At 50.7% G+C, this 13,619-nt stretch overlaps 1 protein-coding gene and 1 long non-coding RNA gene across 2 annotated transcripts; one reads left to right on the forward strand and one right to left on the reverse strand.

Annotated features, from left to right (window-relative positions):
• Positions 1-434: 434 nt before the first annotated feature.
• On the forward strand, positions 435-7,838 carry LOC122236985. The gene is made up of 4 exons (XR_006215178.1): positions 435-651; positions 6,413-6,415; positions 6,527-6,622; positions 7,770-7,838. It is a non-coding gene; the product is annotated as an uncharacterized LOC122236985 (long non-coding RNA).
• Positions 7,839-8,518: 680 nt separating this feature from the next.
• Positions 8,519-13,354, reverse strand: PDYN (prodynorphin). Its single transcript, XM_042979728.1, has 3 exons — positions 13,317-13,354; positions 10,917-11,064; positions 8,519-9,633 (listed from the first exon to the last, which is right to left on the reverse strand). The coding sequence occupies exons 2-3, from the start codon at positions 11,043-11,045 to the stop codon at positions 8,992-8,994; spliced, it is 771 nt and encodes a 256-aa protein (XP_042835662.1). The 5' UTR covers positions 11,046-11,064; positions 13,317-13,354; the 3' UTR covers positions 8,519-8,991.
• Positions 13,355-13,619: the final 265 nt, after the last annotated feature.

Genomic DNA, 13,619 nt, shown 5'->3' on the forward strand with positions numbered 1-13,619 from the left:
CCGCCGTCTCATTTTCTAGAGGGAACCTTCTCCAGGAGAACAGGCAGCTGGCCTGTGTGTCCCCATGATAAATGACGAGTGAGCCGGTGAGTCAGTTGACAGTTCAGGGCTTGGCACAGAGTAGCATCTGTTGCACGGAAACCCGGCATAACAGTGCCACCGTCACGCCGAAAACCCTGAGAGTAAACTCCAAACTCATTACCGCACACAAAGCCACGGTCTGAGACTATCTCAGCCCTCACTGATGCAGGGCCCCGCTTTGGCACTTCCCCCCCCAAAACCCCAGAGGGGGAAAGGTTATCATACTCTTTGCAACCTTCTGATTCTATCAGAGAGAGAGGCTCCACCTAATGCTAGCGAATTTTTAACAGCCACCCTGCGACGCTTGCAAACCTTCCTTTCCTTCTGTCTCTGGCAGACAGGGGCTGCCCCCTCGCAATGTTATTCCTTGAATTCATCGTGATGCCCCTTCTACCGATGGAATCGAATACGGGCTTCCCAACGATGCTGGTGACGGGAAGCTTTCTTCCTTAATCAACCGATTCACAGAAGTTTTGAAAAAAGGAGTAAGTCGGACGAAAGACAAACGTTAAACATGGGGCGGTGTCGGCAGCGCGTCTGTGGCAGATGAAGTTTGAGGAACACGACGAGGTGAGTGCTGAGGGTGCTTTCAGCAAGGTCCGGTGGCGACCGTCCGGTTTGTTTAAGCCGATTGGCTGCGACGCACTTATCGCAGGGTTGTACACAACCGCGGGGCAATAATATTGATAATAACACGAACAACTCAAACGATTAGCCCCTAGGAAGGGGGCCCACGTAATCTTTCGGTCAGGACTCTTTTAAAAATGAAAAGCAGTGCTGGGATGACACCAGAGCGAAGGCACAATCTCGGGAATGTTCCAGACAGATGGGGATGTTCCGTCCCTCCACCCACAGGGAAATGCTTGGGTAGGTTATGGGGTATCCGGTTTGTGAACTGTTGCGATTACGTAGATTTTGAAATGGCACTTACGAAGAATGTATTAAAAAATGCTTAAGGCACCAAGTGTTCAGTGAGGACAGGGTGTCCTCCAGTGTTCGGAGATGAGCAGAGAGGCCATCCTGGAGGAGGCGCGCCAAGGCATTCATCACAGCCGTTTCTAGGGGGCGGGATCAACGGTGGTATTGTTTTTCTTGGTTGTAGGTTAATAGATGACTGTTTTATGCCTCACCTTGTTCCAGAAAACTCTGATTCAGCACATCTGCCCATGTCACCTCATGACTTGAGATCTTCTACTTGCTTCCTTTCTTCTTGAAGTAGAGCCATCCCAGAAGGCCTACAGGTCTTGCGTGATCAAGTGCCCTCCCGGCATCCCTGCGCGGCCACTCTGGCTTTCCTCCGGACGCTTGGGCCCACGGAGCTCCTTCCACCTTCTGGAGCTCTGTCTGCCCTTGCCGACCCTTCTCCTGAAAACCTGCCCTGCGCTCACTTGCACTCACGCCTGGCTAACTCCTGCTCCTCCTGCAGATCTCAGCTTCGGGGAGGGTGGGGTTTCACGAAGGCTCCTCAGCACCGCCATCAGGCCGGGCCCCTGTTCTCCACACCTGCAGCAAACTATGTAACACACCCCTCTCCAGAGTAACTCCTCATGTATTCTCCACAGTTATTTGCCGTATCAGGTCTTCTCTGCTGAACCGGAAACTCCTTCAGGGCCGAGGTCACACGTGTTCTGGCCCCCACACTGCCTCGGCCCAGGGTAGAGGCTCAGTAAACGTCTGATGTGGGAACCCTGACCGTGGGTTCATTTCACGGGAGCCTTCTGGATGCTTTTCTGAGTTTTTCAAATGTTTCCAAAGGGGACCCTGTTAAAATCTGTAAAGTCAATAAGGAAATTGAGTAGCCATATTCCCTAATCCATTGAAATACAATCGGACTTGCAAAAACTTGATTTATATGCTTTCCAATGATGCATCCTTACGTAAAACAAGTAAGTCCCAGTTCAGGGGCTCTTCTCCCCAGAAGCTCAAAGCTCAAACCACCAAGGCCACATCTTTCAAGGCTAAGATGGGGCAGGGCAAGTGGGGTTTGAGGCCGGCTGGCTTGTGCAGAACCGGCTTCTTAAGTGCCAGCCGCCAACACCCCTGGCAGAGTCCTGAGAGCTCGCCTCTGCCCGCCCGAGGTCCTGGTGCCCATCGCTGCCGGCAGTTGAGAAGAGAATATTGTACCTGGGGCCTCGATCCCAAGGAAGAAAAGCACCTGCGGCATTCGTGCACCTCTCCTGTTCACTTTGGAGGGCGCCCTTGGCGGACAGGACCACAGAACGACCCCCATGCTCCCTGCAGCCCGCTGTCCACACGGTAGCTAGCCTGATCCCTCTGAATTGGTGTGTCAGACAACGTCCGTCCCTCCTCTGCTGAAGACCCTCCAGCGTTCCAGCTCACCCGGAGCAAAAGCCAAGGTCCTTCCCATGCCCGAACGTGAGGCAGCAAGATGATACGTTGCCCAAACCAGGGCACTCTGAGAGTGAAGGAGGCTTTAGTAATTCCACAGGACAGTGTATATCAGGGCGATGCCGAGTCCTGGAGGCCCTCCGTGACCTGTCCTCTCTGCTCCTGCCTCCTGCCATCTGCCTGCTGCCCTCACCCCTCCCCTAGGCTCTCTTACTCTCCTTTACACAGCGACTGTGCACCCTCCTCTAGGCCTTTGCACGTGCTGCTCCCCTGCCTGGAATGCTCCCCACCGACTCCCCCCAGATACGCACAAAGCTCCCCCCGCCTCAACCTCCTACGCTGACCTCTGGTCAAATGTCCTCCCCCACCAGACAGGCCTCCAGGATCCCCTGAGCACCCCCTCCTATCTGCCATCACTTGCATCTCGTACCCTCTTATGCTCTTTCATAGCACTCGTGACCACTGCAACACTGACCCGTTGGGTAATTTATAGGTGACTGGTCTCCCCCGAGAAAGTGAGCCCGATGACGTAGAGGCTCTGCTTAATCACCGTCGGAGTGCCTGCCCCCACCCCAGTACAGGGTATACAACAGCTGCTCAATAAACAAACGCTCATCAGGTTGATTGGATGGATTTGAGTTGGGACAGCATTGGCACTGGCCACCCAGCTTGGAGCCAGGGACCATCCCCTGTGTCTTCTCATAGGACCCTCCCCCTCCACCCGCCAGATAGAAATCACCACCCCCGTTTTCAGACAAGGGAACTGAGAGTCACTTGCTTTGCTCCTCGTTTACTGACTCAGTGCTTGGTGCAAATATCACGTGTGAGCTCTGGGAAGGACAAAAGCCCTTACGATATTAGCTGTTTTACATTTTCCATTGTACGAAAGAGAAAATTGTGTCCTAGAGAATTCAGAACCCACCCCCATGGCCGGTTGGCAGAGCGGGCCACACTCAGGTCCCTAGGCCCGTGGACTCTCAGTCCAGTGCTCCTTCCATACCCCACATGGATCTCACCGGGGGACAGGAAAGTACTCTCAAATTTCACAAACACTGGGGCGGGTCCTTTAGGAGCTCTGCTGGCATGACAGGGAGCTTACGAGCAAAAAGGTGGGCATTTTCACGTGGCAAACTTCACGTCAAAAGCGATTAAGAACCAGGGAGTCCCGGGGACAAAGAATAATGATCTTGGCTTAAGTTTGACAGAGACAAGACAAATAGGGCGGGGGCGCGACTTGCGTGCAAATTTACATATCAGAAGAGTAATTATAAATCTTTGTTGTAAATCTCCACAGCTACAATGGGGAGTCCACACGGACCCAGCACATGAATCAAGAATGCCGAAATGACATCTATTAGGGAACCATTGTCCCTGGCACTGTCGTGGGGACTTCTGTTGTCTTCACTTTGGGGCTTTTAATTAATAGACAAGCCCCATCACTGGGCTCGTTAGTGTGAAGGGCTCGGAGTTGGGGGTGGGGGAGGGGCGATCCAAATCCGCGGGATCATTATGATTGTCATGATCATTATAACAAGACTTTCCTCGCTGCTGATGCTGTATGGCGTTGTCATGGAAACGGCGTGCTTATTAGTAACGCGCTCTTTTAAGGTTACCGGGATGTTGGCATCCCTTAACCAATGACTGCTCTGTGATCGCTGCACAGTGGCCTTGGTGACATGGACAAAGAATCAGTACTCCGCAGGGTCTGCGATATTTTTGTTCCAATTCTTCCTCCGGCTTGCTCTCCATCCCCCTCCAACAGCTCATAAAAAAATGATCACCCCTCTGGGGTGCTGGAAATGTTTTATACTGTGATCCGAGTGGTGGTCACACGGGTGTCGGCATATGTAAGAACCCCCTGAGCTGCACACTTAAGATTAAGTACACTCTATAGCACGTACGTTACAGCTCAATAAAACGGTTTTTAAAAATTTCCTCCTTCTCTTACCATCAAGAGAATTTTGTTCTTTCAACAGGTGTATGCTTCACTCAGGTGACATCTGGAATACCATAACCAGAGGCAACACGCACCAAGATGGGGCGGCAACTTGGGTCACACGCCTCTTGAGTGCCAGGGGCATCATAGACTTTATGTTACTGAATCCTCGCCTCCTGAAGTATTTTCCTCCCCTCGCTGACAGATTGGAAACTGAGGCTCAGTGGCTTGCCCAGAGCCAACCAGGAAAGTGGGATCTGTGCCCAGGTCTCTGTGACCCTTAGCCGTGTTCTTTGCACCTTACGTGGCCATGCCCCATTGACCAAGTGAAATGGGCCCAGAAAGGGAATCTGGAACAATAGCATTCTGGGATCCCTGGCATATGGGGAAAATCTAAAGACCAAAAAAAAAAAAAAGTGTTTCTTATTTTTTAAAAAAAGATTTAGAAATAAGTCACAAAATCGTGGTAAGAAAGCGATCTGTCTCATCTCAGTCATGGTATTGTTTGTCCTAACTCACCACTTCTTTGAAAAAAATTCTAATTTACATGGAAGAAATGTAAATTCTGATCTCTGTGGTCTCTTAAAAATCAAATCTGAAAAAAAAAAAATCAAATCTGGCCACTCTAAGCCCGTATTCCCCATGACACACACTCTCCAGCTTGCCCCGGTTCCCACGGAGCTACTTTCACTCACTAGGAGGAGTGACCACCTACTGATTGGTGGGCTAGCATTTATTCTTTCTTCTACTGTGAGTCATGCTCCAATTGTCCTAAAAAACAAAAATCAAAACAAAACAGAAAAAAAAAAACACAACACTCCCTTTTCCCGCTCCTTGTCTAACTACTTTGAGTTGGGTGGAATTAATCCATAACTGCCCATGAGGTTCAGTCCTGACCAATCAGCACATCACATTAACCTGTCCATAATGGTCGGCATTAACTCAGGGTTGGACATATGACCCAATCAGAGCTAATGAGGTACAGTGAACTTTGATGGGAATTTTCTGTGAAAACAGCATCCTAGACCTGAACCTGCATGGTATAGCCTGGAGCTGTTGTCTGCATCTTAAACGCATGTGCAGTCTTAGAAAGAATCCAACACAGAGAGAAAAGAGCCTAGTGATAGAGAAGTCCCAGTGTTCTGTCTGAGCCCCTTGACCAAGCTAGAACTGAAGCTAAATGCCCTATACTTTTTATTTATGTGAGCCAACAAATTACTTGGTTTTTTGTTTGTTCACTTAACCTAGTTGACATAGTTAGAAGCCATTTGTTTGCAAGTAACAAAAAATTCTTGCTAGAAAGGCTGGCAGACAGCAAGATCAGGACCCAATGCATTAAAGTGATAGAAGCCTACATTTCAACCCAATATACGGAAAGAACTTCCCCACACTGAATCATTAAGGAGTAGCAATATGTTGTGCAATCAAATTCAATGAAAGCATTCAAGTAGATTAAAATTTATAGGCAATGTGTCAATTTTGGCACAGAGTAGGCAGTTGGAGGAGATAATCCCAACCTTAGGTTCCTTCCAACTTGATTCCTTCTAACTTGATGATCCTATGAATAGCAAGAATGGAATATTCTTCAAGAAGGATTTCCTGGGGCGCCTGGGTGGCTCAGTGGGTTGGGCAGCCGACTTCGGTTCAGGTCATGATCTCACGGTTTGTGGGTTCGAGCCCCGCGTCGGGCCCTGTGCTGACAGCTCAGAGCCTGGAGCCTGCTTCGGATTCTGGGTCTCCCTCTCTCTCTCTCCTCTCTCTCTCTGACCCTCCCACTTGCACTCTGTCTCTGTCTGTCAAAAAATGAATAAACATTAAAAATTTTGTTTTTAAAAAAAGAAGGATTTCCTGAACAGCCTAGGGATATTCCTCCCCTACCCCTATCATCCATTATTACTAAATCTCAATTGTTTCCTTCACAATAATTGCCACTATTTTAAATTTCATTTATATTTAGTTTTAAATTCATTATATTTTGTTTTTTAATTTAATTTTTAATTTTAGATTTATATTGTTGTTTACTTGTTTATTTGTCTCTCCCCACAGACTGTAAGTTCCACAAGAGCTGAGATGTTGTCCATTTTATTTTCCTATACCTCCAGCACCTAGAAAAAGACCTACCACACAGTAAGATTTCAATTAATTCTTTCTTGAATGAAGGAAAGAAGAAAGGAGACCTCTCTGACCCTGTGTTTTCTATGAAGTCACACAGAAAGCCACTGGCCAAATGGGACCCATGAGGTCTGGAGCCACTAAGTGAGTGAGTCTCTTTCACACTAACCCTTTTTTAAAAAATCTTTTTTAGCATTTATTTATTTTTTGAGATACAGAGACAGAGCACAAGTGGGAGAGGGGCAGAGAGAGGGAGTCACAGATTCCAAAGCAGGCTCCAGGCTCTGAGCTGTCAGCACAGAGCCCAATGTGGGGCTTGAAATCATGAACCATGAGATCATGACCTGAGCTGAAGTCGGATGCTTAACCAACTGAGCCACCCAGACGCCCCTCACACTAACCTTCAAGGCCATTTTTTTACTGTTTATGTATTTATTTTGAGAGAGAGAGAGAGAGAGAGAGAGAGAGTGATCAGGGGAGGGGCAGAGAGAGAGGGAGACAGACAATCCCAAGCAGGCTCCAGTGCTGTCAGCACCGAACCATACCTGGGGCTCAAACCATGAACTGTGAGATCATGACCTGAGTTGAAATCAAGAGTCAGACACTCAACTGACTGAGCTACCTGGGTACCCAGTCCTCAATGCCATTTAATAAACCATGTCATTTTAGTAAAGTACATGATGCCATCCATTCTCTAGAGAGTTCTTCATCACCAGCACCTTTGTCTTAGGAAAATTTGTCCCTCTTGCCTTGGTAATCCAACACAGGAGACAGTCTCTAGGAGTTAGGTCGGTCTTTTACAGAAGAGGGAACAAAGGCTCAGAGAGGTCCAATAACTTAGCCAACATCACACAGATCTCAAATTTAGGTCTATGACACTCTAAAGTTTGTGCTCTTTCTGTTATCCTGCCCTTAGTTTTCTGACATGAGTGTGTGTGTGTGTGTGTGTGTGTGTGTGTGTGTATTTTTCATTCCCCAGCACTCTTTTCTGCAAATGGTCTTTCATGCTCTGGGGACTGAGGCACACGCATACACACTCTGAGTCATTACCAACTTTCTTTTATTTATTGCACCGGAAGAGTAGGAAATAACACAGGCCTACTAAGGAATAAGCAAATTCTAGGTAAATTGCATATGTGGGATGTTTTTAAAAGCACACGAAGTAACCCTAAAACAATCTATACATTTCGGAACATCATGAGAGAGCTGGGGGTTGCACGCAAAGAGGTATGTGCTCAGTAGCATCTTAGACAAATTAACTGAACTCGTGACTATTTCCTCTCCTTTCCAGCCCAGCCTCCTGGACCCACAAGCCAAACCATAATGCCTGGGGATGAGCGAGCAAAAGCAGCAGAGAGAAAGAGAGAGACTTTGATTGAAACCAAGGAATTGGGAGGTCTCTGCCTCTGATTCATTTGAATCAAGGGAATTCATTTGGCCTCAGGCACTTAATCATTTCATTCCCCTTTCTGGTTTTGTTCGGAGACATGAAGAGGAAAGAATCATCACAGGGGTTGAAGACGTCCCTTTTTTGTCGTTCTAGCTGTTGCTTCTGGATTTCCTCACCCAGTGCCCATTGCATATGTTTGGCCAGATGGTTAAGACTCTTGGCGGCCAATTCAGCTGCTCAAGAACATGGTTGTGCTTAACCTCATCGACTTGACTCAGCTTCAGTTCATCCTGGGGTAGGAGTGTGATACCGATCTGTTTAATTAGTTTAATGAGGGCTGAGGGAACTGGTCCACATTTTGAGTTTGTTACACAGAGCAAATTGGTTTGTCTCGCTCTCTCCATGATCTTTTAAGTATTCAGTAGGAGCACTGCTCTCATTACCATTTTGGAAGGGGTTTTTGCGCCCTTCCTCTCCGGTGAGGAGCTGGGTGCTGTCCAGGGTACCAACATGGACGGGAGTCCAGAAACTCGTTTCCTCAAGAGGTGTGTTTCGAATCAATGAGAACACAGAGAGTACAACTGAACACTTGCCCACTGGAGGACTGAACTCTCCAGTGCAGGCATTCCTGCTCCAATAAAATGCGGTGTTTGAGCGTTTTATCTAAAGCATCGGTCTCCGAAGTGGGGAGCACAAGGTGGTCCTTTAAGGTTTGGGATAAAGTGTTAGGATTTCTATTTGTTTGTTTACCTTGTTTTGTTATTTATCTAGAGGAATGAAGAACAAGTCAGTCTGGATTCCTGGGACCGGAGTGGGGGTGGGAGCACATTAATGGGGTGGAGGGATTAATATCAAAAGCCACTGCTGGCGGTAGTTCAGAGGCCTAGGGTTGGAGCCAAGCACTGAGTCTACTGGACAGGGGAACCTCCATCCTTTCTCCCTGCTGACTCCAGACAAGCTCTGCACCCCAGGCAGAAAAGAGGCAGGCTGGGTTTGAATGTTTTGCAGACAGTGCTGAACTGAGCATGGGGATTGGGGGGTACAAGGTAGGATGAATGAGGGTACTCCAATCTGGAAGGGTGTCAGGGGAAGCTCCTGACTCAACTCCACGATGGGGAGGGGTTTACCCATCAAGAATCTCTCCGGAGTAGGCATTGGGATCTTCCTGAGACCGAGTTACCACCTTGAACTGGCGCCTGAGAAAACCCCCGTAACGCTTCTGATTGTCCCATTTGAGCTTGGGACGGATGCGCCTCAAGAAGCCCCCGTAGCGTTTGTACAGATCCTCGTGGCCCACCCTATCCCCATCCCGGTCCCCCTCCCCAGCCACCTCTGAGCTTCTCTTAGGGTATTTGCGTAAGAAGCCCCCATAGCGTTTGACTTGCTCCTTGGGGTCCTCCTCATTGGAATCCAGTGCCCTAGCCTCCATGGCATCATCATGCAGCTGGGTGCCCCCCATCAGCTCAGACTCCCCTCCCTCCCCCAACCTGCCAGAGAGACCCCTGAGCTTCTCCGCCAGGCTCCTGCTCAGAGCATTCTCCTCTGTTGGGGTGCGGAGAAGAAATCTGTTTTCCTCCAGCTCCTTCGTGAAGGGCCCAGAGCGCTTGGCCAGCTCACTATAAGGCCCCTCCAAAGCGGACTTGGCCTCCAAATCTTCTCTGCCATTGAGCCCGAAGGTGAAGGGGGTGAAGATAGACAGAAGGCCTTGGCATCTCTCCCACTCCTCGGCAGGCAGCAGCGCGGCCTGGCATTCCAGGGAACAAATCTGCAAATCCCCAAAAAACCACAGCGGTAACGTCGCCCCCATCCAACTGTCAAGCCACATGCACCCCCCCTTGCCCCAGACAGTCCCTTGTCCAATGTCTGAGACAATCGAAAGTAGCTGCCTTTCCTAAACTTCAGGCTTCCCACTTTAATCCCTCCCCCTCCCCAGGTGCACTGAGGTAGGTGACCCTGCGTCTGAGTGGAAGAGGAGCCACGTGGAGAGGTGACAAGGACACGTGGCTTGCAAATGGCGATGCCAACATCGGAAGTAAGATCTTCCCAGAACATTGTGTGGCGCTCACACATCCTCCTCAACTTCTCACTCCAGAGGGAGCACTTGCCTCTCCCACCCTTTCCTCGGTGTGAAGGATGCTCTTAACACTTTCTAGAGAGGCACCAAAGCAATGCGGGACGGTAGAAAAAACACACTGAGAGGTTTGGGGGCTCATCAGACCTGGGGGGACAATCGTATCCATTTCATGGGAGTGCTGGGGGGCTTCAAATGCGATCGCGATGGTGATCATGAGGACGATGATGACAACACCGGACGATTCTGGAACCTGGACCCAGGCAGCCTAAATGTCACAGGTCCTCACGCTTAACCACTGTGCCCTACGCACCGCGTGCATCTCTGTGAAGAGCTGCTAGAATCGTGTGTTTGACACTTTGCGTCACTGTCTCACAGAATCGCCCCATTTCGCGGATGAGGAAGCTAAAGCTCAAAGAGGGAGTTTCCAGAAGTCACGGAATGAGAACGTGGCAGAACCAAAGCCTGTGCTCCGTCCATCGCACCTTTGGGACCTTGACTCTAACCTGGCTGCCATCGAGGGAGAGACACATGGGGGGGCGTTTCATTCAAAGCAAAGCCAATAAGGATGGGCCAAGAGATGCTAAGACCCAGGAGAGGGGTTGAGGCTTGGATCCTGTCCACCAGTGGCTGGGGAAGGCGCTCCTTCCATAGGAGTGGCTAGATTTGGATGTGCCCGTCAGCCCGGTGCTAAGAAGCCCTGAAAAGTTACCATCAGGCTGCAAACTCCCAGAGCCAACACTGCCTCGATAATGACACTCCCTGGAAACCTGAGTGCTGGTCCCAGACCTGAGCGAGCCAGGGGGTGCTGAGGTCTGAGGTGGGGATGGAGTTCAGGTGCCCAGGCTGACCACAGGGCAGGACGCGTCCCGCACAGGTAGGACAAGTCTACAGGACAGACACACAGCCACCCAAACTCCACACGCAGACGGTCCCTTCCGCATGCAGGTGTAGGACCTAGGCGTCCTGAAACCTACCAGGGGGTTGACGGGTTTGGACCCATCCTGGGTCTTCACAGCACACAGGGAGCATCGGGACTGGCAGTCCGCTGTGGCAGAGGGGAGCACGAGGAGGCAGGCAGCCAGCACGAGCCCCTGCCACGCCATCCCGTCTCAGCTCTTCCTGCTGCGGGGGGAGAAAGAGAAGAAAATGAAGCCATGAGCGCCTCCTCGTTGTCCGTGTCCTGAGCCATCTCGCCAAGCCCTGCGGCCGACCCTGCAAGGCAAACAGTCTCATTCCCATTTCACAGGAAAATGGAGGCCGCAGGAGGCACCGTGGGTGCCCCAGGCCAAGGGTCAAGGAAGGGGATTAATGTACTGAGTACCTGCTGAGTAGCTTTCCTCCAGATGTGCGTTCAATCTGCCCAATGGCTCCTGAGGCGGGTTGTGCTGTTTTCATCAGACAGATGGGGAAGTTGAGGCTCAGGAAGGCGAGGGACCTGCCCGCACAGCTAGGCAGTGGACAAGCTGGGACTTGACCTGGGTCTGTGGGCCTTCAAAACCCACTTTGCCCACCCACGAAACCAGAAGTCACCTGGCATCTGCTTTCCTGGATTTCCTGAGGCTCCATCACCTGCCTTTGTCCCCAACTCTTCAGCGTGTCCCCAGGCCAGTCCTTTCTTCCTTGAAAGGTCCCTGAAATTTGCCTTTTTCCCCCCAGTACTTCTTCTTACCTTGGCCATAGCTCCACCTTCTCCATGCTGGCCTTCTGGCCTCTCGTTCCTTCTTGGATCCCTCCTGCCCACCCCGAAATGAACTGCTCAGCATGACAATTAAGCAATCAGATATGTCACCCTAGGTCAGGCCTGGCCCTTTTCCTAAATGACAGGAACACCCTCAATCCCATCCCTACACCGTAACCACATCCAGCTACTTGCCATTCCTCTAATCAATGTTTCAGGCCCTGTCCCACCTCTGGGCCTTTGCATATGCTGTTCTCTCTACTGAAAAACCCTTCCTCTCCTCTTCTGTTACCTGCCATTTAGGCCCTATGTTAGATATTGCTTCCTCCGGGCAGCTTTTCCAGATCTCTGAGGCCCAATGGGATATTCCTGCTTTGTATTCACCCCTGCATCAAAATATCCCACTATTTGGTAATTATCTATGTGTCTCTTCAGACTTTGGCTCTGCGAAGGCAGGAGCGAAGTCCTGTTTTCGTCTCTGGGTTCCTCAAATATGCCACGTTGCTCCTGCCTCAGGGTCTTTGCACTTCCTGTCCCTCCCCCTGCAATACGCTTCGCCCAGATCTAAACATGGCTCGTTCCTCCTTGTGATCAAATGAACGAAATGGCAAATCGCCAGGGAGGCATTTGCTGACTCCTGTGTTTAATGTGGCTTCCCGGGCCGCTCTCACATCACCCTGCTTTGTTGGCATCGGGGCGTTCACCATCTCTTACTGCCCTATCGATTAGGTGTTTGTTCCCTGTCGGTGATCCTCGTCTCCCCCACTGGAGCGTTAGCTCCTTACAGGCACAGGAGCTACCTGCCACAGTCCCTGCCGTATCCTAGCACCGGGACCCTGACCCGCCCATAGCAGGCACTCGCTAGGCATACGAATTCAGTCGGTTCCTTCCTCTCCTAATTAACTCCTTAGAAACCAAATATCAAGACTCAAAGCCATTCACATGGGGGCACAGTACCGTTCTCCCAGCTGGAAATGGGGAGATCCCCTGAGACACCCCACTCCGGGCAGGAGGCTCCAGGCTCTTCCCAGCCTGGTCTTTATAGCCTGACGCCTGTCACTCTGTTCACAGGGATGCTGTCCTCCCTCCCTCCTCCAAGTCTCCCAAGCCTGCAGACGACCCTGTTTCCTCGGGGGATTTAGAGGGTATTTCCCCCACGGTCCCAGAGCCCCGTGTTACAACCCAGAGCTGAGTCTCCCCCTCAGGGCACACAGGAGGTCCCCCCACCCCTCCTCAAGCCCGTCATCCTATCTACTCCTTCCCAGTGAGGTGGGCACTTCTGGTTCAGGGAATCACCCAAGACCTGTGTCCAACAGTGAAGGTGCAAGGCTGTTTGCTTGACTCCCCGCTCGTGTGCCCTTAATGACTACAATTTCGAGAACTTTAACTCATTACCGTGGGTACCTCCATGAGACCCAGAGGACCCAATGCACAGGACCTTTGAACTTGCCTGTTGTTTTCAGTCCACCCACCAACTGTGAGAGGCGGGTATCATCATCCCCACTTTATAGACGAGAAAACTGGTGCTCAGAGAGGCTTGGTAGATCTCCTGAGGTCACACAGCGACTGAAGGTGAGAACTGTCCTGAGGCTGAACAAGGTTTGCTCCCCTAAGCCAGGAAGCTCAGAGAAGAAAGCCCAGGGAAGTGGACCTGGGTCCATCCCACCTCTCCCGCCCGCCCTCCGTGTTCTCTCACATTCTACCGGCTGCTGAGTGGATTGGGTTCCAGGAGAGCGAGCTGTGCCTTTTATGTGCAGATGCGAAGCAGGCAGCTCATGTTTTCTCTGGTATCAGCGGTGGCCGGTGGCCGGTGGCAGTGGCGGAGCTGGCTTGTGACGAGATCAGCAGTGAATTGCCTGTGGGGGAGGAGACTGTCCAGCACATTCTTAACTCCTGGCCAGAGGCTTCGCACACAGCTTGGCTGCCAAGGTAGGAGGCCCGATTTGAAATCCTTTTTGTCCCAGGCAGAGGTAGTGTCAGCAACCTTGCCTCTCATCCA

Source organism: Panthera tigris, chromosome A3 (assembly GCF_018350195.1).
Source record: "Panthera tigris isolate Pti1 chromosome A3, P.tigris_Pti1_mat1.1, whole genome shotgun sequence".
NCBI classification, from domain to species: domain Eukaryota; kingdom Metazoa; phylum Chordata; class Mammalia; order Carnivora; family Felidae; genus Panthera; species Panthera tigris.